This window comes from Melanerpes formicivorus, unplaced genomic scaffold, assembly GCF_026170545.1.
Source record: "Melanerpes formicivorus ecotype bairdi unplaced genomic scaffold, bMelFor1.0.p_v2 SCAF_109, whole genome shotgun sequence".
NCBI classification, from domain to species: Eukaryota; Metazoa; Chordata; class Aves; order Piciformes; family Picidae; genus Melanerpes; species Melanerpes formicivorus.
The window spans coordinates 882,427-910,128 of NW_027142461.1; the positions used below are offsets into that span (position 1 = coordinate 882,427).

Genomic DNA, 27,702 nt, shown 5'->3' on the forward strand with positions numbered 1-27,702 from the left:
AAGTCGGCGTTGGGGGTGTGCGAGAGCGGCGGGGCACTAGTGTAGGGAGACTGACCCACGGTCCCCAGCTGGGGTAGCCGGGCTGTCCCGTTGCTGGTACTGTCGTGGCGCTCCTGAGGTGTGTGTGTGGTGGGTGGGGGGGGGGGGGTTGAAGGGGGAGGGAAGAAGGGAGGGGGGGAGAAAAGAAAAACAAAGATAAAAATCAAACTGTTTGTCCTCAAAATCGCTGGAGAATTTCATCTATCGGGCAAAGACAGGCAATTCGTCCGCTCCGAGGCGGAGAAGAGTAGATCTGGGGTTTTCTCTTCCTCTGCTTTCCCTTCACACGCTATTAAGAAGCAGGCTTTCTTTTTTAAATTAATAATAATAATAATAATGGCGATAATGTTAACAACGATAATAGCAATAATTGTAACAGGACTGCTTATAATAACCAAGAAAACATTGCGGCGAAGCAGCGTGGGTTCCCCACCGATCGCGCCTCGGTATTTCCGAGCAAGGTATTTCCCGCAAATAAAAGAATAATCGGTAAACGGGCATTATTAAAATAATAATTCTACCACGACCCAAAATCACCCTTCACTAGCTCTGGACAGAACCGAGACGAATACTAGCGCTGGGATTATGCATCCAAAGAAATCCCTAGAAAAACCAAGCCCACTGCCATTTTGTTACCAGAAAACGCCGAAATAGGCTCTAAACAAACAGCTTGTCCCCCCCGCGAGTTTTACGAATATTTCGGGGTAAAGGCACGACCACGGTCCCCCACCTAAGGGAAAGCAGCCCCGTAGCTCCCCATTCGCCACAACGGGCGATTTCGGAGCGGGAGGTGGGGAGAGGTGGGATGGGGGGTGGCGAGGGCCAAGGCGCCGGGGAAGCGGGAAGGGAATGCGCCGGACTGGCAGGGAGAGCCGCGCCGCACCGACGGGCTTTTCGGTACGGCTGTGCCCGTTCCCGCAATCGGGCAGAAGATCCCACAGGTATGTCCGGGGGAAAAAAAGACATAGTCTCCACGGAGGAGGATTTAAGGGAAAGAGCCACGATCCCGAAAAAAAAAGGGAAAGGAGAAAGATGAAAAAATATCCCGTTTGCAGGTGGTAGAAATGAAAGCGGTGGGGGTCAAGCAAAGCCTTTTGCTGTTCACTAGAAGCAGACCAACAATAAAAAGGAAAAAAAAAAGGGGGGGGGGGGGGAGGAAAAAAAAGGGGGGGGGAGAAAATAGAAGGAACAAATAGTTAAAACAAAACAAAACAAAACAAATGGAAGAGAGAAATAAGGTAAACCGCTGAATTTAGAGAAACGAGGGAAAATAAAGCCCTCTCCAGAAAGCTGGGTGCAAAACCCCGACCGCCACCGCCGACAACAATAGCAACACCCAGCGCACAGCAGACCCCCTCCGAGAGAAACGGGAAGCAACTCACCATAGCCGAAAAACTGTGTACTAACATCTGCGAAGAGTCGGGGGTTACAAGTCAAGGCAGGAAAAAATGGAAGAAAAATAATAAAAAAAAAAAACAAGAAGGAAAAAAAAAACCACACCAAAAAAAAAGGCAGAGGAAAGGGGACCGGCGGAGAGCTCAGCCCCCGGCGGAGCCCCGCGGGGTGCGGAGGGGAGCGCGGAGGGAGCGCGGCCGGAGCCCGGCGCTAGGAGCGGGCGGAGGGACCGGGACGCCGGGGCTGCTCCTGCACCGCGGGCGAGCCACGATAATCCATCAGAACTTTGCACCGGTCTCTGCTGCCCTTCATCGAGTGTTGCCAAGGCGAGCTCTCTATCCTGGCGTGGTGTGAGGAGGAGGCAAACTTCGTTGCTTTTTGTTTTGCTTTTTTGTTGTTGTTGTTGTTGCCTTTTTTGTTTGTTTAGTTGGTTTTGCGCTTTTTTGTTGTTGTTGTTTTTCGCCCTTTTTTGGGGGGGGGGGTGTTTGATTTTTAGCGTGTGTGTGTTTGTTTCTTAATCCTTTTTTTTTCCCCTCTGTCTCTCTCTTTTTTTTTCTCCTTTGACTTAGCTGCTGCTTCACTTGAGCTCCTAATAACAGATCTGCTGCCTTCCTGGAGACTCCTAATAGCAGATATTCATGACTATTAATATTACACGAACACTTAATAAGGGAAGAATGGCTGGAAATCGAGCGTGAAGCGAGAAGGCAACTCAAGGCAGAGCCTGTTCTAAATGACGTCCATTGAATGAAGAATCAGTGTATCTAATCAGAGATGGGGTGAGAGGGAGAGGGAGACAAAAAGGGAGAGAGAAGGAGCGGGAGAGAGAGAGAGGGGGGACATGCTGCTGCGTCTGACGAATCACAGGAAAGGGGCAACATTTTAAAAGGTTGCAGGGCATGCAAAAGTGAAAGAGAAAGAGATCCGGAGAGAGGGAGAGGGTGGGAGCCACGAGGATGGAGGTGGGGGAGGTGGGGGGGGGGGGGGGGGGCGGGGGGGTGGGAGAGACGAGCATGAAAGAGAGAAGGGAGGGGGGCGCGGGATCCCTCCCCCTAGCCCCCCGCCCTCCCTTTCTCCCGTTCACTTCCCTTCCCCTCCCCTTTGCCTCTCCCCCCTGGCCCCCAGCCCCGCGGTCCTTCTCGGGCGCACCTCGGGCTGCGGCTGCTGCTCGTAGCCGGCCTCAAAGCCCAGGGTGAAGAGCGGCTGCTGGTTCCCCGCTTGGCTCTTGCCACCCTCGGCCCCGCTGCCGCCTTTCCGCGGGGTGGGCTCCGCCGGGCCGCCCGCCGCCGCTCCGTCCATGCCTCGACGGCGCCCCCGCCGAGGGGGCTCCCCGCGCCGCCGAGCCGGCTCTCCTCCGTACCCCGCGTCCCGGAAATCGTCTGGGAAAGTTGTGTGGATTTTTTTTTTTTTTTTTGGGTGTCTCCCCTTCTGGGTGTCAGCCCTCCTCCTCCTCTTCTTCCTCCTCCTCCGGTTCCAGCACCAAGGAGCCCGGGTTGTAGAGGGGTGTAGGGGGGAGGGGTGGCTGGAGAACACAAGGAGCATCCACTGAGCTCCCCGTGGCCCCCGTCTTGGAGGATGCGGGGTAAAAAAAACAAAACGAGGGGAAAAGGCAGCGAGGCGGGGAGGGAAAGAGGGCGGGAGGGACGCGGAGGAGGTGGGGGGGGAAGAGGGAGCCTGGAAAAGAGGCTTCTCCCGGCCCAGACAAGCCGGGGCTCCGGCGTAACCCGTCGGACTGGCTGTGCAAGTCCCAAACAACTCCCTCAAACAGGCATCGCTCCGTTTCTCCTCCGCCGCTGCCCGGCCGCAGCCTCCGCCCGCTCCCGGCCCTGTGGCCACCGAGAGCGGCTTCCCGGGCTTCTATTCCCGGGATCGTATTCGGCTTGCCTTTCCCACCCCCCCCCACCCCCCCCACCACCCCCCTTTCTTTAAATGCAGATCCTATCCCCGTCAGGGCACAGCCACCCTCTTTTCCGTCCTTTCGACAAGTCCACCCCCGAGACAAAAACAACCCCGCCGAGCCAACCGCGCACGAACGCACAACAGTAGCCGGTGTGCTCCGATGGAGCGGGCCGCGGCTCTCTCCGTGTTTGGGAGGCCCTCCGGTACAAAGTCCCATCAGAGCCGGGCAACAAAAGCCATTTGCGGTGAAATCTGCACGCTCGCACATGTGCGCACTTGAATATGGATCCTGGAAGGGGAGGGAGAGGGGGAAGAGACACACTTTCCTCCCGAAATCCAGCCGTAAAATTACAGATATTGTTATTTTTTTTTCCGAATTAAAAATAATAATTAAAAAAAAATAAACAAACCAACCCTGACACCTCCTTCCTAGAAATCAGGCATCCAGCAGCGATAGGATCCAAGAACTCAGCTCCCTCACCCGGAGCCAGCTTTATCACAAATTCCTCATTTCGGGACTAAACCACTAAATTACTTAGTCGGCGGCGAGTCTGGCGAGTCTTCGGTCCCTTTCCTAAGACACAGCATCACCCCAAAGTATCGGCAAGGTCGGGTGGGAGCGTGCCCCTCCACCCCACCCCCCCCACCTTCGCCCCAGACATGCAGGTCGGTAAAGCTCCGGCGAGGCTAGCGGGGACCTTCCCGCGTGGGTCGCGACCAGATCACTGCGTTCATTTGCGAAGTAGAGTCCTTTATTTGCGCGAGTGGAACGCACTTGGAGCGGGCAACTTGTGCGAAACGGGTGAGAACAGTATTTGTTGCTCTGAAAGTAGGCACCCAGTCCTGGGCATCTCTCTTCTTTTTTTTTTCTCCCTCTTTTTTTTTTTTTTTTTCCCCCTTTTTTTCCTTTTTTTTTCCCCTTTTTTCAGAGTAAAAGACACTCTAAAACCACGGATGCACAAACAGCTCCATAGATGGGCGCATACAATCTCTGCTTGAACGGCTCCAAGACCAAATTAGGTGGATTTTAATTTATTTCTTTTTTTCTTTTATTTTTTTTCCCAAGCTGTTAAAATATTATGGTTCAAAGCCGTGGGAGAATGCCCCCCCCAAAATTAGGAGGGAACATTGCTCCCAACCCCTGAGATTTCAGGTCAGCAGCTGACCCCCGACAAATTCGGGCAGCTCGGTGTTAATCAACCCGCAGGTACATCAAAAAGGCTGAAATTAAGCGTCCATCCTGAGCCAATTTATTGGGATGCCTCGGGTACCTGGTGTGTAAAGAAAATTCGCTTCCCTTTGTCTCTTTGCCCTTTCATTCATTCATTCGTCCATCCATCTATCCATATGGATGAGTGTAGCATCCTACAGAGCCTTATCTACGGAGGATCTACCTAGACCACTCTGCTGCTGGATCCTCTTTGCCTTTCCTCATGCACTTTCGACCCAGCCGGCTTTCCACAAGCCCCGAAGTTCCTGGGGAAAAGACCCCAGACCCTCTTCAGCTGCAGGACCACAAGGAAGCCTGGCGAAGGAGCAGAAGTTTTGTTGGGATTTTTTGTTTGTTTTGGGGGATATATTTTGCTTTTGTTTTTTTCTTTCCTAAACGAAATTGAGAGACGGAGGGATGCTGCAAGCTCCTGCTCGCAGCTTGCGGGGCCGGGATTTTACCCCGGTTGTGGGGGAAGCGCTTACCTCACATTCCTCATATTTGATATTATCCGTCAGTTTCCAAAGCATTTTCATGGATTGGCGAGAGGAGAGAAGGTTTGGTTCTCCCTGCCTTTCCCTACGGTGGCGTTGCCGGGGCTGGCGGAGGCTCTGGAGCGCTCCCGTCCGCGCTCGGAGATCTCCCTCTAATGGTGGAAACTTTTCCCTTTTCCAGCTCTTTACCCACAGCCTAATCGCCTCATTAGCATATCAACAACAACCCAATTGCTCGCCAGCACAACAACCTGCAGCGATGGACACAGGTAGAAGGGACCCACGAGCAAAGATAAAAACAACCAAAAAACCAAAACCAAACCGAAACAAAAAACCCAACCAAACAAACAAAACAGCCAACAAAAAAACAACACACAAAAATTTTCTCCAATGCATTGAAACCCCAGCTCGGGAAAGGGAGAGAGCTGAGGTGGGGATTCCGGGCCCTGTCTGCTGGTGGGGAGGAAAATGGCCAGAGAAGTCACTGTCCCTTCAGCTGCGGCTACCCAATCCTGGTTTGGGATTTATTTTTCATTGTTTTAAATTTTTTTGTTTCTTCCCCGTAGTTTTTGAGGAAACCAAAGTGAGGAGAGACACAAAATCAGGTTTTGCTCTCTGAGGCTGTTGTCTGTGGAGGCTTCTATTGCCTTCCCTCTGAATTGGATTTGATTTTCCTTTCTTTTTTTTTTTTTTTTCCCTCTCTTTCTTTTTTTTCTTTTTTTTTTTTTTTTTTGAGTGCAGATTTGAAAAGCTTCTTTCTTTCTCAAACTATTTCGTTCTTCTCTGCTCTGCTGACTACTGCTCTTCCAAAAATAATAACAAAACCCCAAACATAGTCTCCTATAGAGAAGTGGGCGAGTGGTAATGAGATTGCAGCAGGAGGAAGGGGAAAAAAGTGTCTTTTGCAAGCACCTGAGCAAAGGGACAAAACCCAATGACCGTAATAAAACTTGGGTACTTTCTTAGGTGGAGCGCTTCGTTTTTTTAACAACGTGCCGCTAAGCGAGCGATCAGCCCGCCCTTCTGGGGAGGGTTAATTTTCCACCCTTCTCTTTTATTTCCCCGGGCGCCCAGCCTTGATCAATCCATCGAAAAGATTCATTTTTCCCCTCTCACGGATCCCACGCCGCTCCTAACGCCAAGGCATCGTCTTCTCCGTGGGTCGGGTGTCCCGAGCATCCCCCGGGGCTGGGCATCCCCGAGCTAGGAATGAATGAAGGGGGTGGGGAGGCAGCAACTGGCCGCCCTGCCTCTCCCTGAAACTTCCCTATGCCAACCTCAAAACCTGCCCTGTCAGCCTGAGACACGCTCCCGAGGTCATCTCCACGCGCTGAAAGAAAGTTTACCGCTTCCAGGAGCAGACAGCCCCTTCACCCCACGGTGGGCCCTCAGGGTGGGGGAGACCTGGAACACACATCCCTAGGCCTGAAAGGATGGCAAAGCATCCAGGCTCCTGGGCCTGCTCCTTCACGTTTACACCCAAAACGTATTATTATTATTTATTTTTTTGTCTTTCCCTTTTCCACACCCCGTCCGACGCTCTTTTCTACCAGCTCTTTTGTCTGCAAGTGGCAGGAGAGTAAATTGTTGGTTTTACTCCCATTGAGGTTCAAATGGAGCTGGCAGACTAAGCCTAGTTAATGCCTCAGGGGGGGTCGAGGGGGGGAGGATGAGAAATGAAGAGAGGAGGAGGGTTAACGAAGGGGCCCACGGCCCCTCTGCGGCGGACCATTTGGGAGAGCTTCCCACTCGGGACAATCTCCCGACCACGGCCACTCGGGACTCCCTCGTGGCAAAGGCCCGACTATTGTCTCTGCTCTCCCTCAGCCTCGGGCTGGATGGGGTACTAGGGGGAGGAGGGAACTGTTTTCCCCAGGAGACCTGCAGAGGGAAGCGGCTCCTGAGAGCCCCGCGGCGGGTCCTCCTGGTGCAGCCCCTCTAGCCAGGCTCGACGGGGTTGGCAGTGGAGGGCCCACAGCACCGGGAAGAGGGAGCGACGAGGGCCGGGATGTAGGGGAAAATCGAGAAGAGATTTCAAGACAGATAGCCCGTATGGGCAATTACACCAGAGTTGAGTTCAGTGCGGGGGGGGAGATATAAAAAAAAATTAAATCCTCTTTGATCGCTTCTCCGAAGCGAGCTGATAAAAACTTCTCCAGTTGTAACTGTAAAAAATGATTAAGATATTTTTGTTAAATTCATTCCTTGCCCCTTCCCCCCCCCCCCCTCCCCAGCTCACTGCTACCTTAAAAAATAATAAAATAAGGCAGTCTGGGGAAAGACCAGGTCAAGAGAGTTAAAAAAAAGTTGAGAGTAAAAGGAGAAAAAAAAAAAAAAGAAAAAGCAGCCAAGCTCCCATCTTGAACTGGACTGTCCTGGGAAAAACACCTCCTCCTTTTTGGTAATAAAACCCCGAGCGTTCCAACGGGACGGTTCTTCCCTTTTTATTCACAGGTGAATGGCGGTGATCCCGATGGAGCGGACGGACATCGGGATGCTGCAAGGATTTCCCAGTGTCTTCCCGTTTTGGGAACCGCCGTAGCTCCTCCACACGTGTCGGCTCGTCCGTGGCGCGGATGGAGGCTCCCCCTCCCTCCCGCAGGTCCATGGGGTTGGGCGAAGCCCCGGCCGTCCGCGTTTATCCCCCCGCCAGGTGGATTTTACTTTTCCCTTCGGCTGATCATCCCCCGCAGAAACAATTTCCACAGACGCTCCTGGTGTATGTACTACCGGCCGGAATCCGGCAGCATTATTTTTCCACGCGATGGAGTAGGGTAGGAACTCGCAGCAACGTTCCAGCCCTCCGAAGCCCGTCCACGGTGCTTAACTCTGGGCCCTGCCCCGCATCGGGCCCCATCGAGCTCCTGGTGCAGCCTCGAGGCTCCGCGGCGGGCCAGCAGCCACCAGACCAGGGCAGAGGGACGACGGGCGGGCACACACCGCCCTTCACCGACTCACGCCGCCACGCAGCTCAGCCCCAGCCCGGGGCATTCCCACTGTCGACGGAACAGCCCTCGCCGCTCTCCCGGCCCCGACCCGACGCTCTCTACCTGTTGCAGCTGGGCCCCAGCAGTAACCGGCGACATCTCCTCCTAGCACCAGCAACCACAGAAATCACCGTGGTTTGCCCGGCTCACTCCCGGCCTTTCACCGTTCCCTGCTCCAGCCCTGCCTCCCGTCCCAAAATAACAATAAACACCCTCCCCTCCCACCCACCCCCAAGGCAAGAGGGTCGCCTTACCTGCCAGTCCCCCATTTTGGCAAGGATAGACATCCTGGCTGCGGGCTCTGTGTCCCCAGGTCCCTGCTGGTCATGGACTGCGAGGGCAAACCACCCTCCCGGGACGCCTCTGGGTAAATCCTCCCCTTACCTGCGCCGGGACTCTCTCACCTGGCCATAAAGAGCTGGGTGCTCCCTGCCTGCGCCTGCGCGCTGCTTCCGCGCTGCCCCCGCGCTACCTCCCGACGGCCCTGGCCCCGGCCCCGGCGACCCCTGGTGCTGCGCCACCACCAGATCCCCTCCACCCTCCGGGTGAGCCTCCCGGGTATGCTCCGGGCCATCTGTAGCCGCCGAGCTGGTGCCTACTTTACTGACCCCCGTCTATCCCCAAACCCCGAGCGATGGGCAGCTCTACCCGTCCCGGTGTCCTTGGCTGGGGACAAACTCTCATCCCATCCTCAACCACCACAGGAGGGGGCTGGCAAGTTCCCTTGGGGGCGAGTTGCCAGAGAGTGCGTGCTCGTAGTTGTCCTAGTAGTAAATAATAACAACAACAACAACAACAATAACTACTACTGAACTAGCCCAAATGGGTAACATGGCTGCAAGTGGCCAGGAGAGTCCAGGGGGAAACAGAGTCCCCCTCCACCAAATGCAGACGGCTCTTCTCAGGCTGTGGCACCCGGAGGGATGTGGCTCTGTCCCGTCGGGCTGTGCGAGGTGAGGGGATGCTGCTGTCCCCCGGGGGAAGCCGCCGTGTGACAATCTGTGGTCCTTGGACCTCTCGGTGTCCGCACCCCTTGTCCCCGCCCATGTTTGGGTTTTTTGCCCTCAGGGACTGAAGTGCCCAAGTGCCCTGGAAAGTTGCCATCGTGTAGCGCAGCTCCAGTTTCACACCCCGAAAAAGAGGGAGCACGACCCCTGCCTCATCTCTAGGGGCTGGGCATAGAAAGAGCGGAGGAGGGGAGCAGCACTCCTCAACAGCATTTGGGGGAGAGGCGCTCCCCCAAATTAATTTCCACTTTTCAGTTGCACAGCAAACCCTTCGCGTTTTGGAGGCAGGCGAGCGTGGCAGCGCGTCCCAGGTGTGGGTCATTTCAAGGCTCCCTAAAAGCAGGAGTGCGCTATCCCCCACTTAGGAGGCCGCGCTGGGTCGCTAGGTGTCCTGGTGTGCTAGGCTAATCTCAGCCTCCAGTACGGGGAACGTCCCACCCACAGAGCTAGGGGACAAGAAGGGAGGTCGGTGTGTGCGGATCGAGAAGCGAGAGCCGGTACCCGCAGACAGTCGAAACCTCGGTTCGTGCGGGTCTCCGCTTCCCAGCCTCTCATCTCAGCGAGACGAGGTCTGTGGGGACCGAGCCTCTTCCGCGGGGACCTGCGGTTCCTGAGGGGCAGCAGCGGGGTCAATGGGCCATGAGAGCCACGCTTCGCCCCGCCGCTCCCAGCGCCTGCCCGCGGTGTACAGTTAGCGTCAAATTACTGCAATTAGCTGGGCACCGGAATTTAATTATCCAGCCCTGCCCCTTCCCTACACATCCCCTACCCGGGTCCCGAGGAGGCTTCTGCTCGGGGAAGAATCGGAGCAAAGGCAGCCCCGTGCAAAATGGGAGAGGGACGGGGAAGGTGCGCCAAGATTTCATGGCTCTGGGACTCTGCCGCTTCTTTCCCCGGTTCCCTCCGCTCTGCCCTCTCCAGGAAGCGGCAATTGTAGTCCCCTAACGACTTTTACAAATATTTCTTTGTCCACTTATTTATTTACTATTCGGGGAATTAATCCGATTCGAAGCCGGCCTTCGGTGAATCGTTCGCGCTAAATTTGAGTGCTACGTTTCTGTCGTCCTGCCGGTGGGGATCCTCCCCTTTGTCCCTGCTTCCATCGCTCTCCATGCAGGGTTAAATCTCCCCCTTCAAGACCGGGCTTTATCCCGCGGAACTTGGCAGCCTGCAGACCGGGAGCCGTGGTTTTGGGGCTACACGCCAATCTTGGGCTTGCATCAGGCTCACCCCTGCGCTTTATTTTTTTTTTTTTAATTTTCTTTTTTAATTTTTTTTCCCCAGCCTGAGGGAGGAGGGCATGGGCTGGGCGTGCTGCAGAGCCCCCGGGCTTGTGAGGTACGCCTTTTCTCCTCCCTAGGGCGTTTGGTGACCGCACTTCAGGGGCTAATTCGTCTTCCCCGGCCCGGCCGTTTAAAGGACTCGTTCCCTCGGCAGCCTTCCGGGCAAATCCGGCACTTAAAGGTAGCTGAAGCCACCACACCCTAGGCTACTGTCATCCCTGAGGTGCCAGCTCTGGGTGTCTTCCTCGTCCTGCCTGCCCTGCCGCCTGTCTCCTCCCCGTGAGAAGGGAAGATGAGGCTAAGGAAAGTTGTCTCCCCAGCCCCGTCTCCTTTAAAGCAAAGACACACGTAGCCTTTTTTTTCTTTTTTTTTTTTTTTCCCTCTTTTTTCCATCCTCCCTCCTTGTCACACCGGCTGGTTGACAGCTCGACAGTGATTTTGGCAGGTGGATCGGAGAAAGTCACCGCGCAGCTCCATTCCCTCTGATTTTTTTTGTGATGGACCCGCCGGATCCCTCCCCGTGTGTCACAGCGCGGGAAGCAGACGGGACAAAGCCCTTGACTGTTCCCCTTCCCCTCCACAGCAGTACCCCTTTGGCTAAATCCCTTCACGCATTTTTTACCAGCTAGGATAAGAGATGCTCGTGGGGGGGGCTTTCCCCCGCCTGGCGTCCGCTCTCCCCAGCCATCCCGAGATACTGCCAGGTCCCTGTCCCCCGTGAACTGGGAATATTCGCACCTGCCCGGCCCTCAGCTGCCCTCCAGACTCTTCCCTTTGCTTCCTGCACAAGAGCGGCGGGATAAACCCGGCTCCCGGTGAGTTTAGGGTTGGTTATTCCTCCTGCTGTTGCTTTTCCCTTCTTCCTTCATCAGTGTTGCCCGACCGGGAAGATGCTCAGCACGGGGCTGGTTTCTACGGGCTCGCTGCCATATAAACGGCTTTAATTTTATTTTGAAATAAATTTCTGGCGGTGCCCATGGGATTCCTTGCAGCCCGTCCAGAGCCAGGGCTGGCAGAGATGCAGCCCCGCTCTGTCCCGGGGACATGGGGTGGTCCGGCTCCCCGGTTGGGTCGGGGCGGGACCCAGGAGGGACTTTCCTCCATCCTCTGCCCAGGCTGAGCTCCTAGCATCAGGGTTTTCAGAGGGAGAAAGGAGAGATTCGGGTTGGTGCGGGTCTGCCTCGGTATTATGGGAATGAAGGGATGAGGCTGCCCCCGGGATGAGGGTCTCCGGGCTGAAAGCGTTTTCCCGGGCTCATCTTTAAGCAGAAGAGTAAAAAAACAGCAGGATATTAAAAAAAATCCTCAACAGCCCAAGCCCTACAAAACAGCGACAGAAAGGAAGGGAAAATGTAATAAAAAGAGAGAAGGGAAAAAATAAAAAAGGAGGAGTGGAGTAGAAAATAGACACTTCCTCGCCTGGCACTTTGCTGTCCAGTATCGCTCGATTAATTTTGGAAGGCCGGTGCCGGAGAAGGGGAGGTGCTGGCAGCAGAGAAGTTTTCCTTCGGTTACTGTGGGAATTTGTGCTTTGTTTTTTTACGCCTTGCTGCGGTGGAGCCGGGTACCGGGGTAGGAGCAGCCTCAACCCTCTTGCATCCGGGAGAGCCGACGTAGGATGGTGTGAAGGAAAGGAAAAATAAGAGAAGGAACCTGTCCACGTCCACCCACGACTGGTCTGGTCAAGGTGCTGTCTGCCGGCTGCTCGGTTTAGCAGTGTTAGTTTTCCTTTATGCCCATTTCTCAGGGGATTAAACCCCAGAGCAACAGGTCGCTTCCACTGCTCCACGGACCTCAGGATACCAACGTCACTTTTCTCCCACTCCCTCTTCCACTCTCTCCTCTCGTGACTTTCTTCTGGAACACTCTTTGGAGGTGAAGGATGCAGGGTGCCTCACTGGAGCTGGTGCGGAGGAGAGGGAGGAGGACAAAGATGGTGAGGAGGATGCTGTGCCCCTGAGCAGGGCACTGCTATACCTCTCCGCACACCCTCTGCTGCCCATCCCCCTTCCCGTGCCCAGAGTCCCCCAGTCTGGCGTTTAAGACCCAGAGCGTTTACAGGGGACTGCACACTTTGGGAATCAGCTCTGCATGGAAATACCTTTTAATTTTTTTTTAATGCCCAATGGAGTTGGGACAGGAAGGAGGCAGAACAACTTTTTGGGGAGCAAGATAACCTATTTTGTTGGGGGGGGGGGGGGGGGGGGGCGAGGGGGGGGGAAAAGCCAAGTTTTTCCAAGGAGCACATGGCTCTCACCTATTCTTTTAACATTTTTTTTTGCTAAACTGATTAGGCTAAAGCAATTAAACTAGCAAAACCAGGAAGCAGTTGAGAGCTAAATCAGAGTGCACACTGTGGTACCAAGGCATTCCAGCTACTGTGGACCGGTCAGTGTTCGCATGAGCAACCACCCGCTACAAATTCCCACCGTGGAAACATCCCAGGGATATGTAACAGGTACATTCTGCTTCACCAGACACCTCCTTCCCAACACAGGCCCTTTAGGCTGTGTTGTCTCTACCTCTGCAATTGCTGTCTCCAGAAAATGAGCCCCTTTAAAAAAAGATGATCACTACGAATCAAGCATTGGTGGGGTAAAACTTTATGCTTCAGCTCAGGGAGTGGTTGTATAGTCTCAAATCCAAAGGTTTGTGAGGAATTTGTCTTTTTGCTTTTCCTCCTAAAGCACAATAAATCCACACTAAAGCCACTAAGCACTTCTAAAAGTCTTTGGAATGAGAAATCTATCTGCTATAAGTGCATCTAGATCCGATTGTTTACTCCATCCTGGCTGCTGTTTCTGTAGTATGTTTTATTTCCTAAACAGACAAAAAAAACCCCAAACACCCAGAACACCTAATTTTAAGAAGACAGTTTGCAGCTCTGGCGTAAAATTAGAGCATTTCCTGGGCAATTCCGACTGCTCATGTGTCCTCCAAAAATCCCTTCTGCATTTGAAATGCCGGCAACTATTTTGCCAGCAGCCTCATAGCTGCAGTAGGTTGTGCTTTTACCCACAGAATTACAGAATCACAGAATCACCAAGGTTGGAAGAGACCTCAAAGATCATCAAGTCCAACCTGCCAACACAGACCCCATGACTACTAAACCATGGCACCAAGTGCCACGTCCAATCCCCTCTTGAACACTTCCAGGGACGGTGACTCCACCACCTCCCTGGGCAGCCCATTACAATGGCGAACGACTCTCTCAGTGAAGAACTTTCTCCTCACCTCGAGCCTAAACTTCCCCTGGCACCATGATACTTCAAAAATCATTACCAAATATGTTTTATTTGATGTTTATTTTTTTCATTTCCCGTCGATAAGCTTGTCAGATGAAATCCAGAAAGCAACCTGCTGCCGAAGGTCCCTTGACAAGAGCCACCTGATTGCAGCGGTATTCCTGGTGCCAGTGTTCTCAGGAAGGGCTGTGTTTCTTCAGGAGAAGCTTGGCTGCCTTTACCCTCTTGCTCCCCTTGCCCTAAAATCCACTGATGCAACAGCACATCTCCCGAGTGCGAAACACAAACTTATGCTCCAGCATTAGGTTTCTGTACAGGGAGTTTTGCTTGGATTAAGGTTTCGAAACTGAGCCCATAATAAGATATGCTGCAAAACCTCAAACAACCCTCCTCCCCTAGGGGTATTTATCTTACACATTTAATTGCCCAGTAAAATAAATTCTGTGTGTGTACACTTATAAGGGAAGCATTTTGATCTGGTGATCTCAGTGTATCTTCTGATCTGTAGCAGCTTAGAGTGAGTCTGTACTAACATCCTCAGAAACTGTGGAGAAGCAAAAACCGTGCCCTGCTAAATAATGCCGATTCAGCTGCTAAATATTTACACACAGACAGCTTTCCTTGTAATGCTCTCTCTTAACCATACATTAACAATCAAGAGCAGTAACAAGTCATTTAAGCATAGGCCAAATCCCTGCTTCTGCTAAAACAAATAACAGGGGTCCACTGATTTGTGTGGAGCAGAATGGGGCTCCTCCGTGTTGACTTGATGTCACATTGATACGTTTTTATAACGACTTCCCCTCTCAAAGCACTTGCTGCTGTACAATAAGCTTCCACAAACCCTTGAGAGATGCAGCGTTATTAGTTTATCTGCTCTCCAGATAAGTAAACCGATGCACGGGCAAGATAAGGAATTTCCCCAACATCTCCAGCAGCAGGTTTGCTGGAGATTAAGGAGCAGAAAGGAGAGGAAACCAAGAACTGGGACTGACTTAACCAGCAGACCAGTATCTGCTCCTCCTGCTGCTGGTGACAGTGTGTGCTCTAGCCAGGAAAGTGAGACTGAGGAGCAGCAGGTGATCAAGATCTGTATGAATAGAATAGAATAGAATAGAATAGCATAGCATAGCATAGCATAGCATAGCATAGCATAGCATAGCATAGCATAGCATAGCATAAATCAGGTTGGAAACAGGCCATTTCCAGCCGGGCGCCTAATTGCGCTCTTTGATAGCTAAACTTGGGCACCCACATTTGAAACTTTCCTCTTTTCTACCAGCCCTCTGGTGTTGCATCCATCCCAGCACGAGATGAGACATTGGAAGAGGGGATTTCATTCTTCAGTGCGCCAAGCAAAACACCCTGAGACACGTCTGAGAAACAAAGCCTGGGATTACCCACAGCAGAGTTTAACCGAAAAGCCACTTTGATATGTCTACACTAACATTAGAACCACTGTCTGCAAGGCACAGATTTTCAAGTGTCACATAATTACAAAAAGGCCTATTACTGGAAAATGACTGCTGGGGGCTCTGATGTCCAAAACAATATTAATCTGCACAAAGAAGTGATTTTTATTTTTTTTTGGGGGGGTTGTTTTGTTTTATTTAATATTTTAATTTTTTTTTTGTTTATAACAAGAAACTTGCAAAGCTGTAGCCTTTAATCTAGCCCATCTTGCAGGCAGCTGCAATGCATTTAGCCTTTAACATGAGCTCAAGCCATTGTCCTAGCACATGCCTACACCCCACGACACTTTATGGTATTAAAGGCAACGCTGTACAGCTCGAGCAGGCTTGTCACTAAGATATATCACTCAGTGGAGAGCAAAACAGGACAAAACACTCAAGAGCATGGATTTTGTTGTTTTTTTCTTTTTATTCCTTTTTTCCCATGGCAGCCTCTACTATGGGTCTAACTTGCTTGGCTTAGTTGTGTTTATATGTTTTATACCAGCTTGTCCTACCTCCCTGACAGCTATGGAGTAAAACCTCTGCAAGGAGAGAAAGAGCAGGCCCTGCACTGGATAATCCAATATAAGCCTTGCATATAGCCACTGAAAGAATACCAGCCCGCTATGTGGACGATCTAAGGACAGTCAAGAGCTGATGTAATCACTCTTAAACTTGCCTCCTCCCTATGTCAAAGGGAAAGGAGGGTGTGGTGGAAGAATGGAGGTTACAGCTGATGTGCACCCATGATACAGCTGTCCTGGGGCTTTTCACCCTGGGGTCCATTACAGTCACCACCACAGCAGGTTCAGCTGCTCACAAGAACAAACCAACTAGACAGAGGTTCAGAACATCGTGATTGCGCCCAGAGCAGCTACTCAGACACTTTTTATTTTCCCAAGGGTGCTATTGCCCAGCTGGTACAAATGGAGCTTTTCAGATTAAGATGGGGAAATTGTTCAGAAGTTTGTGGGTGCTGTGCAAGAAGGGCAAAGCCATGCATCATCCTCCCGTGGAAGTTAGCCCCCCTAAACCTGAGTGTACACCATCCCTCCTTCCCCAGCAGCTCCCTGGGACTCCTCACAGGGTTCTGAGCAGCCACGCAGCCTGTTTACACCCAGTTCAAACTATTGTGAAGCCCCAACGAGTTTGCAAATGAAATCAAGCCCAGGCTGATAACCTGCTCCCTTAACACTACCAGCTCCAGAGCAGAGTCCTCTGCCTTCATGGAGTGAGGAGCCTGCCCAGAAAGGAGCTGTGCAGAAAAGAGGCTCAGACTTTGGTTTCTTTTGCTAAGTCTTTGGCGCCCCTTTGTGTCTTCTTTTTGGGAAATTCAAGCAGCAGAACAACTCCAGATAGTTCTTTCAACCTAACACCAGAAACACCACTCTTGCAAGTGGGAGAGCTCTGCAACGACAGCCAGGCCAACCCTATCCAACAGCCTGACTGTAAATTGAGTTGGGCAATTATCTCCTCCTTACCTATCCTCCTTTAGCTGCTGGAATTGCCCTCTTTGGCAACTTTATCCTAAGTGACTACTGTCTTTAAAGCACCATTTTCTGGCGTCATGACATGGATCATCAGCTTTTCTGCACCCTTGTATCTCCCATTATGCACGAGATGCAGACTGGAAAGGATCTTAAATACAAGGAGGAAAAAAATAAAGCATTTGAAGTATTTTAAGGTCTCAAGAGGTCAGATTTATGACTGGGACCAGCAATATGGTACTTGTGGAAAATACATGTCCTTATGTCTGTATCAGCACTGCAATGTGAGCCCCTCTGTCCTTCAGAGGTGAAAGCAGAAGCAGAGGAAGTATAGCACAAAAACTTAGAAACAACCTAAGAGGAACTGTAAATACTTTTCTGTGAGGTAGGTGGCATTATTTATCCTGTATCTGGGACATAAAAGAATGAGGTGAGCTGCCTAAGGGCACAGGGATGAGGAGAGACAGCTGGACAAGGAGGAAGGAAACCAGCCCGGCTGAGATCTGGTGACATTTTCTCTCAGAGGTCCTGGTGCAAATGGGCTCTGCAGAAGTGAGTTTCCAAAGTCTTTGCCCCTTTTCCTGTTTTTCAGCTGTCAGTACTTACTTCAAAACATGTCAGAGATGTGCACATCTGAGGGGTGGGGTGTTTGTTTGGGGCTATTCAGAAAACACACACACACACACACACTCTGCAGAGTGTCACTGGGAAAATATGGCATGCAAATGCAGACAGGCTATTACTTGCCCCACAGTCAGCATCACCTGCTTCATACTTAACCTTGCTAACCTGGGACAGGCCCTCCTCTCCTGACACCCTTCCCTGCCTTCAGACAGATGGCCCCAGCTCTAGGCGATGTAGATGTCGACCTGCCCTGCCTGTATTTATGGGTGGGTGGTTGCCCTGTCTTTGTTTCCCACCTGGAGTGATTATTATTCCTTTCACCAGCTCTTCCAGGACAGCCTCCCTTGTCACAGGTAAATCTGACCCCTAAGGCCATAGCTCCCCACACCAGAGGAAGCTGTTTCAAAAGCCATCCCTCACCTCCCTCCCTCTCATTTCTTGTGCTGTTTCCACCTTTCTTCTCCCCTCACACAACAGCAGGTTGCCTCACCAAAGGTCTTGGTAAGGCACACTGCAGAAGATAGGCAGAGAGCTTAAAAAGAAGCCTGGAGAAAAAACCAAACCAAACTAAACCAAATCAAAAAACCCCAAACAAACAAAAAAAAAAGGGGGAAGGGGGTGCCAAAACCAGGAGGCTAATCCCATGTAAGGACTCAAGAATCTTGTCTGCCTTGCTACTTGCTTCCCTGCAAGACCTCTTCCTAGTCTTGCATGCTGTGAGTCGTTTCAAATGTTGGGAATGCTGCTACAGGCCAATGGTATCCTGTCTTGTGTAGGAAATAGTGTGGGCAGTAGAACCAGGGAAGTGATTGGTCTCCTGTTCTCAGCACTGGTGAGGCCATACCTGAGGCTCAGCTTTGGGCCCCTCACTACAAGAAGGATGCTGAGGTGCTGGAGTATGTGCAAAGAAGGGCCACAAAGCTGGTGAAGGGTCTACAGCACAAGTCTCATATGGAATGGCTGAGAGAACTGAGGTTGTTTAGCCTGGAGAAAAGGAGGTGAGACTTCATTGCTTTCTGCAACTACCTGAAAGGAGGTTGGAACAAGGTGGGAATTGGTCTCCTCTCATAGGTAACTAGCAATGGGACAAGAGGAAATGGCCTCAAGTTGCAGCAGGGGAGGTTTAGGTTGGATTTCAGGTAAAATTGAAAGAGTGGTTAAGCATTGTACCAGGCTGCCCAGGGAAGTGATGGAGTCTGCATTGCTGGAGGGGTTGTTGAAGGACATGGTTTAGTGGTGACCTGGTAGTGATGGGTTAGTTATTCAACCTGGTGATCTTAAAGGTCTCTTCCAACCAAAAAGACTTTAGTATTATGATTCAATTTCCTAATATTTTTTTTTTTAGACCCATTAAGGTCCCTGAGCTTTGTTAATAGTTCAGTGCTCATGTAAGGCCTCTGCAGGAGGAAAGCCTTCCCTGTGTTTCTGAGAATCCTGCTCCCAGCAGCACAAAAGGTGGGAGGATGGTCTTCATCTCAGCAGGGTGAAGCTGTTATGCTTACCTCCATTCTGTCTCCTTCCTGCAGAGGGGCCAGCATTCGTTGCAAAAGCTGGTGGCTAACTGAGTGGGTAAATGCAGTATCAAACTCACATCTGTGATCACCCAAACCTGATTTCCAGCACAGGAAAAAGAGTTTCTGTATCTCCCACCCTGCAACAGGGACTATTAACTAAATAAGGGATATATCCTGTTTGTGAGGGGGGCAGCACAGCACAAATACAGCTCCTAAGGGCTGCAAGCCCCAACTGCCTCCACTAATGGGTCATGTGTTGGCTTGATCCGGTTTACAGGCTGTTGATTGAGCATAAGAATTTAGAGCAGGAACACAAAAATTGTCCCATAAATAGGCTGTCTGCATTTTAAACTAAATTAGCCCTGCAGTGAATGGCCTCCTCTGCTGAGTTACAGCATGACTGAGCCTGCGCTGGGGATTGAAAGGGATTCATGGGACTGGTTAAGAGCAGCACTATTAAGGTTATTATTGGGGGCTGGATCAGGCCCAATATGAATGCAATTATTCAGGACCTTTGAGCTACAATTATGTGTGACAGAAGAAGCCCAAGTAGCTCATGGCAGAGAGTATTTGGCCTTTAACAGTCGTGTAACTCCTAGACAAGCAGACAGGGCTTAGGGCACTGACAGACGGGTTGTGGTGAAGCTTGCTGTGCTGGTTGAAGATGTTTCCATTTCCAGCCACTCAGTCCAATAAAAGAGTTGGCAGGAGGGAATTGGTTCCTGAGTCTCAGTTGCTCTGGGGAGAAGCTCAGCACCTCAGGCTGTGGTTTCACACCACTGAGAGTTCAATGACAATAGCAGCCTTAAGGGATTCACACCCTCTTCCTCAGCCTCCTGTCAACTCTTTGCAGACCTGCTGAACTGAATCACTTCATTAAAGAGAAAAAAACCCAACCCAGGTGGTGAGAATTACCCTCCTCTCCAAATTTAAGCAGATCAAATCTGATTATAGCCTGGCCAAAGCTCTCCAGCCTGTGGAGCTGAAGGTGTAGGATGGGGATAGCTACCAATTTAGAAACCAGGGCCTTGCCTTTAACTGCTGAGGATACTTTTTCTCCTCTGCCTTCCTTCCACTCCTTGGCTCCTTCTGCTGGAGAGGCTGCCCACAACTCTCCTTGGAGGACAAGAATGTTCATCCTCACAGCAGATCTCTTCTGGCTGGCTGGTGTCCTGCAAGCAAGGAGACAGAAAGCAGGTATGAAACCAGGGTGGAGGCAAACCGTGAAGCTGAAGGTGTAGACTGGGGACAGCCCAGCAATTTTGAAACCCGGGCCTTACCTTAAACGGCCTTTAACTGCTGCTGAGGGTGCTTTCCCCCCCGCCTTCCTTCCATTCCTTGGCTCCTGCTGTTGGAGAGGCTGCCCACAGAAGACAGGAGCACTCATCCTTGCAGCGTGTCTCTTGTGACTGGACCTGTGCCCTTCAAACAAGGAGACAGAAAACAGGTACGAAAGCAGAGTGAGAGCAGCTTGGCAAAGAGTGTTTGGAGCAGCATGAAGTTTCACCTGCGTTTTCATCTCCACGTTGGTCCCAGCCGGTTTCCACCCAGCCAACACTACCCCTTTATAATGGGCGACTACTTACAATTTATTGGAACCGAGCTGTTGCTAAACACATGGAGTAGCGATGTATTAACACATTGTAAAAGCCTGTTTGATCACCATGGGATTCCAGATGAACTAACAACAGAAAATAAGCCGTGATTCACAAATGACTCATTTCAGCATTTCTCTTTGATGCAGCAGTTCAAGCAAGCCCTGTCTATGCACATTCAAATGAGCTCACTGAATAGTCATTGAGCCCGGCAATGCCACGCTTACAAAGTCGGGGTTTTTTTTTACACAGTCTAAGTGCAGTTTTTAAGTCTAAAAATTGAGCAATTTCTAGCGAGTTGTGCCAGGCACTCCTGCCCGCAGCCGCTTTCTACTCTTAAAGCCTCCCCGCCAAACATTAGCCTTCTGTGGTTTAAGCCCTTCAAACTCAGGGGTCCTGAGAAGTCAGAAGGCTCTTTAGAGCTGTGCATCTCTTTGTCGGGTTGGAAGGAACAGCGCGAGGTACGACGTCCCAGCGGGATTCTTGCCCTGCCCGTCTGGCAACGCCGTGAAGCCTCCTCCTCCGCTCTCCGGCAAAGCCTCGGAGATCCTTTAGTCAGCATTGCCATCCAGTGGCACCGGGGACAAATGACAGCGGAGAGGCTGGTGGCTAGGAGGGAAGGCAGCTCGCTTTGTTAGCTTAATACATGGTCTGGAGCACAAGCAGCTGAGAGAGCTGGGGTGGTTTAGTCTGGAGAAGAGGAGGCTCAGGGGAAAGCTTATTGCTCTCTACAGCTACCTGAAACGAGACTGTAGCTAGGTGGGGGTTGCTCTCTTCTCCCAGGCAGAACAAGAGGGCACAGTCTCAAGTTGCACCAGGGGAGGTTTAGTCTGGATATTGGGAAGAAATTCTTCACAGAAAGAGTGATTGGCCATTGGAATGGGCTGCCCAGGGAGGTGGTGGAGTCACCATCACTGGAGGTGTTTAAAAAGAGACATGATGAGGCACTAGGCACTTAGTGCCATGGTTTAGTTGATTGGATGGTGTTGGGTGATAGGTTGGACTTGATGATCTCAAAGGTCTTTTCCAACTGCTTAATTCTGCGTTTTTGTGGTGATGTGGCTCGACAGGTTGGTCCCAACTTGGGGAGCAATCTCAAGGTAGGTTGTAACCTATTTATTGACAGTTTGTACTATCACTGGTTAGTACCAGCTTGCTTATTAACTGGGAGACCTCATTGTAGCCTTTCAGTACTTTAAGGGGACAGTGTTTTTACCAGGGCCTGTTGTGAGAAGACAAGGGGTGATGGTTTTACATTAAAAGAGAGATTTAGACTAGATAGAAGGAAGAAATTGTTTACAATGAGGTTGCTGAAACTCTGTCCCAGGTAGCCCACAGAGGTGGCAGATGCCCCATCCCAGGAAATATTCCAGGTGGCGTTGGACAGGGCCATGAGCAATCTGTTCTAGATGAAGGTGTCTCTGCCTAGTGCAGGGGTTTGGACTAGATGACCCCTTAATATTCTATCCTATTCTATCCTATCCTTTCCAACCCAAACCATTCTATGATTCCACAATTCAAGGTAACAAATGGATCCTAGATCCTGCCTCTATTTGAAGTTACTTGGTTTGGATATTTTTTCTGGTGTATATGCTCAGTTCTTTAATAGGCAGAAATTTGAAGAGCTGAGTAAGTTACAGATGGTCTCTCTAATCACTCATCTGGCCATAATTTTTTTTCCTGAGGTGCTGCTAGCCAGGATGCTCTGCAAAACCTCAAGTGTTAAGTAAACAGTGCAGAAGACTATTGGTAAAAATAATCTGCAAAGACATAGGCTCTTGCTTTTCCCAAGAAAACCTGCAGCATTTACATTGAACCAGTCTGGGTTTTGGAGCACATCTCTCACTCACCTGCTCTTCATGGCCCCATCATGCTGCCATGTCATGGTGCCCAAAAGGATATTCTCTGAACTGGCTGGGTCACAAAGGATCAAAGTCATTTTCCACTGCTAATTGGATGAAAACTCCCCAAACTAATGGCTTGGGATTTAAGTGCTTGCAGAAGAAGAGTCAAAAAGACTATTTCTGCTTTGCAAAAGCCAGACATTACTCTGCAAGGTCCACTACAGCTACCTGGCCCCATGAAGGAGGTCCTGCTGCCACAGCAGTGATTATCACTACAGGAGAGAAGGTGTTGCCAGGTCAACACCAAGGATAGATTGTCTGGGGACCTTATGGTGGCCTGCAACAGTTTTGCCACAAAAAGCTGACACTATCCCCCATCCATCTATGCAACTGAAAGCAGGGTGGAATATGTGATATCTAAGACCAGGCAGACAACAGGAAGAGCCTTTGGGTGGTCAGGTCCTAGCAGAAAGAGAGAACATACAGAGGCTTCTGCCAGAACTTCCCAGCTGGCTACATAATTTTCCACATTGGTGTGGCAAGTAGCAGGATGGGTTGAAGGAAGAGAGTTCACCTTTGCAACAGAAGGGTGAAGTGGGGAGACATGAGCAGACATGGTGTGCATTTAGACCAGATCACACAGGATGTAACACACCACAGATTTCACGCTGTACACACAGCAGCATCACTGGAGCTCAGTCCCTGAGCAGGCTTGATATTAAATTGATCAAGCTGGTAATGAAAGTGGGAATTACTCCATCTCAGTCGACACAAGGCAGGTGACCTTATTAAAAAATATGCCAGTGTATTTAATGGGGTAGGGCAGTTTCTTGGGGAATTCATGATTAATATGGCCATAACTCTGGAGATCCCACAGCTAATGCCCCTGGAAAGAGTCTCACTTCCACTATGAGATAGCCTGGCTGAATTTTTTTGAGATGGAAGACAGCTCCATGAGCTCAGCTGCTGTTTTCTGACAGAGAAGCCAAACTGCCCAAGAAGTGCTGCATTGATTAGAGGCCATGGCACCCTCCTGCTGGATGTGGCAAACTAGGTATGCAAGAAACCTCAGAGCCTGCTGAGGGATGCAGTATGCTTCTCTGTGGTTTGTTCAGGCTAACCACCAGGAGCAACTTGAATTCCCATACTGATTAGTCATCACCAAAACAAGAGTAGCCACTGTCCAAGACACTGGCTGAGCAAGACCTGACTTGGAGAAATCCCAATATCTGCTGACAACCAACTGCCTGGAGCAGGACAGTGTTTGCAGCTGTCTTGAGCCATATGCATGTATATGGCTCAAGGGCAAAAAAGAAAAAGATCTGAGGGCTGGAGAACCTCTCCTGTGAGGAAAGGCTGAGGGTTGTTCAGCTTGGAGAAAAGAAGGCTCCAGGGAGACCTTATTGTGGCTTTTCAGTACGTAAAGGGGGCCTGTAAGAAAGATGGGGCAGGCTTTTAGCAGGTACTGTTGTGACAGGAGAAGGGGTGATTGCTTTCAACTAAAAGATGGAAGATTTAGACTAGATACATGGAAGAGTTTTTTTTACACTGAGGTTGGTGAAACATTGGCTCAAGTTGGACAAGGCTCTGAGCAACTTGATCTAATTGAAGATGTTCCTTGCTCAGTGCAGGGGAGTTGGACTCCGTGACCTTTAAAGGTCCAATCCAACCTTGCAAGCAATGATTCTAGAGTAAGAAAGGCAACTTTCTGTGCACTTCTGAAAGGCAGTGCAAACTTAGGAGGGTCATGACATCCCGGCCCAGTATTGTGGCTCCAGCACGTGCTGAAGCTTCTGGAAGCAGAATGGAACAGAGTAAGAAAATGTGGCACTTCTGACAGCCTTCCAGCACCCAGCCTTTTGCAGACCATCTTGTGAGATGGACACAGTTATTGTGCATCCAATAATAGTCTTCTCTTATGCATTTGATCAGTTGTGTGGACATAGTCCACACAGAGATGGAGCAGATAGAGGCTTGGGAGGAAGCTTGCTGTAGGTGCAGCGGAAAGAGGCCTTTGTGCATCTTCCTTGCAAATAAAAAAGGATATAGCAAAAACTAACCCAAATATACACTTGAGGCTCAGGCCAAGGAGTGTTATTGATGTTAAGCAACAGGCAAGAAGCTGTAAGTAGCTCCCAAATAGAGAAACTGAGCCACAAAGGAAGAAAAGAGACTCTTGCAGGATTTTGAGATGGCTGAGTGGAATTGCAGATCGAGGCAGGAGCCAGACATGCTGCAGAAGGAAGGTTGCAAAAATCACCATGAAATAACTCATCACAGGACAGAAAACCCATGCCAGGGTACCAGCTGCCAGCTGTGGATGTTAATTGGAAAGCCCAATGCAAAAACCCTGCCCTGGGAGAGGCACTTTAGCAGGAAGGGACCAGGTAAGACATGGCTGGCTGCATGAGCTGAGGAATGTGATGTTGTGCAAGGCAGGAGATTCCCAGTAGTTTTGTAGCCTCTTTACAACTCTCCAGCAACCAAATATGGGGATACTAGATCATCCCAGCTTCAGTAATGCCATCAGGGTCTGTCCTTGACCCCACGGTGACTGATGGGTTGCAGGAACTGCTCTTCCCGTAAGAGAGCCATAAAAGTAAATGACACAAGCAGCAGAGTAAGGGGCAGAAACGTGAGCCTCCACCCAAAGCAAAAGCAGATAGGAAGGTACCTGGCAATTTGAAACACCCAGGAGTGGAATCTGGGGCTTTTACTGAGCACTGTTTTGGGGGGGTGTGTACCTCAGCAGCAGGAGAAAGACACGGAAATGGATGTGAGTGAGCGTGAAGTGGGGCTCCTCAAAAGGGTGAAACTGATGATTTGGTGTGGATGGTGAAGACAGGGGTAAAAAACCTGAACCAAATCAAACTAACAAACAAAACCACAAACCAACCCATCCCCCCAAAAAAAAACCCCACAAAACCAAACCAAGCAAAAAACAAACAACCACACCCCCCCCCCCCCCCCAACCAAACCAAATACCCCAAACCCCCAAACCTGTTGTCACAGCAGGACTGTGGCAATTTTAAACACAAATTTGGGGCTTATGCAATGTGAGGCAGATGGCTCAGCAACACAGGCTGGTTGGACTGTTGGTTAAACAAAGAGACTTTGACATACAGTAAAGCCTCCAAACTGCAAATGAGGCAACAGAAGCTGAAAATTTGGGCTACAAAAGGCAGCATTTCCACTGGAGGGAAAAAAACTGCAGCTGCACAGCACTGGACAACTTCTTCCCCAGTCTGGCAGGCAACATTTGCCACTTATCACAAGTAACTTCTGCCAGGGGCTTGCTGTTACTCATGTAAGGACTTAGCAGGCTGGAATGGTCATGGATGTCTAATGTTACCTCCCAAGCAGACTTGGAGTGAAACTTGATGTGGAGACTAAATCCTAAATTCCTTTAGAAGACTCTGGAGCCCTGAAAACCAAGAGGCACCTCCCTGCTGCTCACAGCGTGGTGGGGTGGGAAAGAGACTTTTCGAGGCAAGTCATAGTATCATAGTATCAGTCAGGGTTGGAAGGGACCACAAAGATCATCTAGTTCCAACCCCCCTGCCATGGGCAGGGACACCCCACACTAGATCAGCCTGGCCAGAGCCTCGTCCAGCCTGGGCTTAAACACCTCCAGGGACGGGGCCTCAACCACCTCCCTGGAGAACTCATTCCAGGGTTTCACCACTCTCATGGTGAAGAACCTCCTCCTCACATCCAGCCTGAATCTCCCCACCTCCAGCTTCATTCCATTCCCCCTAGTCCTATCACTACCTGATATCCTGAGAAGTCCTTCCCCAGCCTTCCTGTAGGCCCCCTTCAGATACTGGAAGGCGACAATTAGGTCACCTCCTGGCTCACTTCTACCTAAACCTAACAAGAATTCTGACCCTGTCAGGAGCACTTTAAGGACAACAGATAGCTACCACAGCACTCTGAAAGAGGATCCTGTGATAATTCCTTGAAAGAAAACTAAGCATAGAGATGGAAGAGGCATCAAGCTGGTCTGTGTTCTGATGAGAAAAGACAAGGTGAAATACCTGTCAGTGGATGAACAGATTTAGCATTTATTAAATGATTTTTCTTCACATTTAGGATGACTCACAGAAATATCCTACAAATGCTTATCCTTCTGGAGTGACCCAGGACTATCCTGAACTTACCAAAATTGCAGTGCAAATGGTAAATAGCAGAGATGGTGAGGCATATTTCTGAGTGGTGTCAAAGTCCTTTTGTTAACAGTTTCTCCATGTAGTAAGATCCTCAGCCCAGCTACAGCCAAGTTAAGAGATGCTCTACTACAGACAATCATAGCAAAGCGAGCTGGAAAAGACCTAGGAAATTACCAGGTCTAGGCCAGTATGACCTGCAAAGCTGCTGAAAAGGCTAGGCCTAACCTGCTCCTAAAAGCTATCAGCAGGAAAATTCCAGCCTCTCTAGACAATCTAATCCACATTCAACTGTTTATCACTACAAAGCTCCCCTAATGTCTGATCTTCACCTCTTCTGATGTTATCTAAGATGATTAGCTCTTTGTCCTATGCACAGAGAACACAGAGAATCAGCCATTCCCTTTCTATTTGCATCAGGATTTGCTTCTGGTTTTGCTTTTTTTTTACATATTTGAAAACTTTCTGGCTGTTTCCATTCTGTTTTAAATGACAAAATAACCATAATGTTTTTTTTCCCCCATCATTTCTGCCAGGTGATGTTTTCTACATCCCTATGGACTCTTTGCTCATTTCAGACCTGGCAACAAATTATGTTGCCAGAATAATGAGCATGATAATCACAGAATCATAGAATTGTCAGGGTTGAAAGCGACCTCAAGGATCATAGAATCAGTCAGGTTTGGAAGGGACCTCTAGGATCATCTAATTCCAACCCCCCTGCCATGGGCAGGGACACTTCACACTAGATCAGCTTGCTCAGAGCCACATCCAGCCTGACCTTAAAAACTTCCAGGGATAGGGCTTCTACCACCTCCCTGGGCAACCTGTTCCAGTGTCTCACCACTCTCATGGGGAAGAACTTCTTCCTAACATCCAATCTGAATCTACCCATTTGTAGTTTTTTTCCATTCCCCCTAGTCCTATCATTACCTGACACCCTAAATAATAGTTTCATAGTTTCATTCAGGGTTGGAAGGGACCACAAGGATCATCTAGTTCCAACCCCCCTGCCATGGGCAGGGACACCCCACACTAGATCAGGCTGGACAGAGCCTCATCCAGCCTGCTCTTAAACACCCCCAGGGACGGGGCCTCGACCACCTCGTGGACAACCCATTCCAGGGTTTCACCACTCTCATGGTGAAGAACCTCCTCCTCACATCTAGCCTGAATCTCCCCACCTCCAGCTTCATTCCATTCCCCCTAGTCCTATCACTACCTGATATCCTGAGAAGTCCTTCCCCAGCCTTCCTGTAGGCCCCCTTCAGATACTGGAAGGCGACAATTAGGTCTCCTCGGAGCCTTCTCTTCTGCAGACTGAACAGCCCCAACTCCTTCAGTCTGTCCTCATAGGAGAGGTGCTCCAGCCCTCTGATCATCCTCGTGGCCCTTCTCTGGACACCTTCCAGCACCTCCACATCCCTCTTGTAATAGGGGCTCCAGAACTGGACACAGT

The 27,702-nt window shown here is 50.4% G+C and overlaps 1 protein-coding gene and 2 long non-coding RNA genes across 4 annotated transcripts in view; 1 reads left to right on the forward strand and 2 right to left on the reverse strand.

Annotated features, from left to right (window-relative positions):
* TFAP2A (transcription factor AP-2 alpha) overlaps window positions 1-3,059 on the reverse strand; it is a 15,297-nt gene extending 12,238 nt beyond the window's left edge. Inside the window, exons 1-2 of the mRNA XM_068166872.1 lie at window positions 2,584-3,059; window positions 9-113 (exon numbers count right to left, since the gene is read on the reverse strand). Of these exons, the coding sequence (XP_068022973.1) occupies window positions 9-113; window positions 2,584-2,976 (498 nt within the window). The 5' untranslated portion in view covers window positions 2,977-3,059. The remainder of the gene's footprint in view (window positions 1-8; window positions 114-2,583) is intronic.
* Window positions 3,060-10,416: 7,357 nt separating this feature from the next.
* LOC137455762 (uncharacterized) lies at window positions 10,417-20,354 on the reverse strand. Of its 2 annotated transcripts, none has more exons than XR_010990891.1 (4): window positions 20,225-20,354; window positions 19,919-20,060; window positions 19,671-19,810; window positions 10,417-12,217 (listed from the first exon to the last, which is right to left on the reverse strand). It is a non-coding gene; the product is annotated as an uncharacterized lncRNA (long non-coding RNA). The 2 variants fall into 2 exon arrangements; XR_010990892.1 differs by lacking the exon at window positions 10,417-12,217 and adding an exon at window positions 13,633-13,868 and having other exon boundaries at window positions 19,690-19,810.
* LOC137455763 (uncharacterized) lies at window positions 11,717-15,310 on the forward strand. The gene is made up of 3 exons (XR_010990893.1): window positions 11,717-12,001; window positions 12,609-12,772; window positions 14,842-15,310. It is a non-coding gene; the product is annotated as an uncharacterized lncRNA (long non-coding RNA).
* Window positions 20,355-27,702: the final 7,348 nt, after the last annotated feature.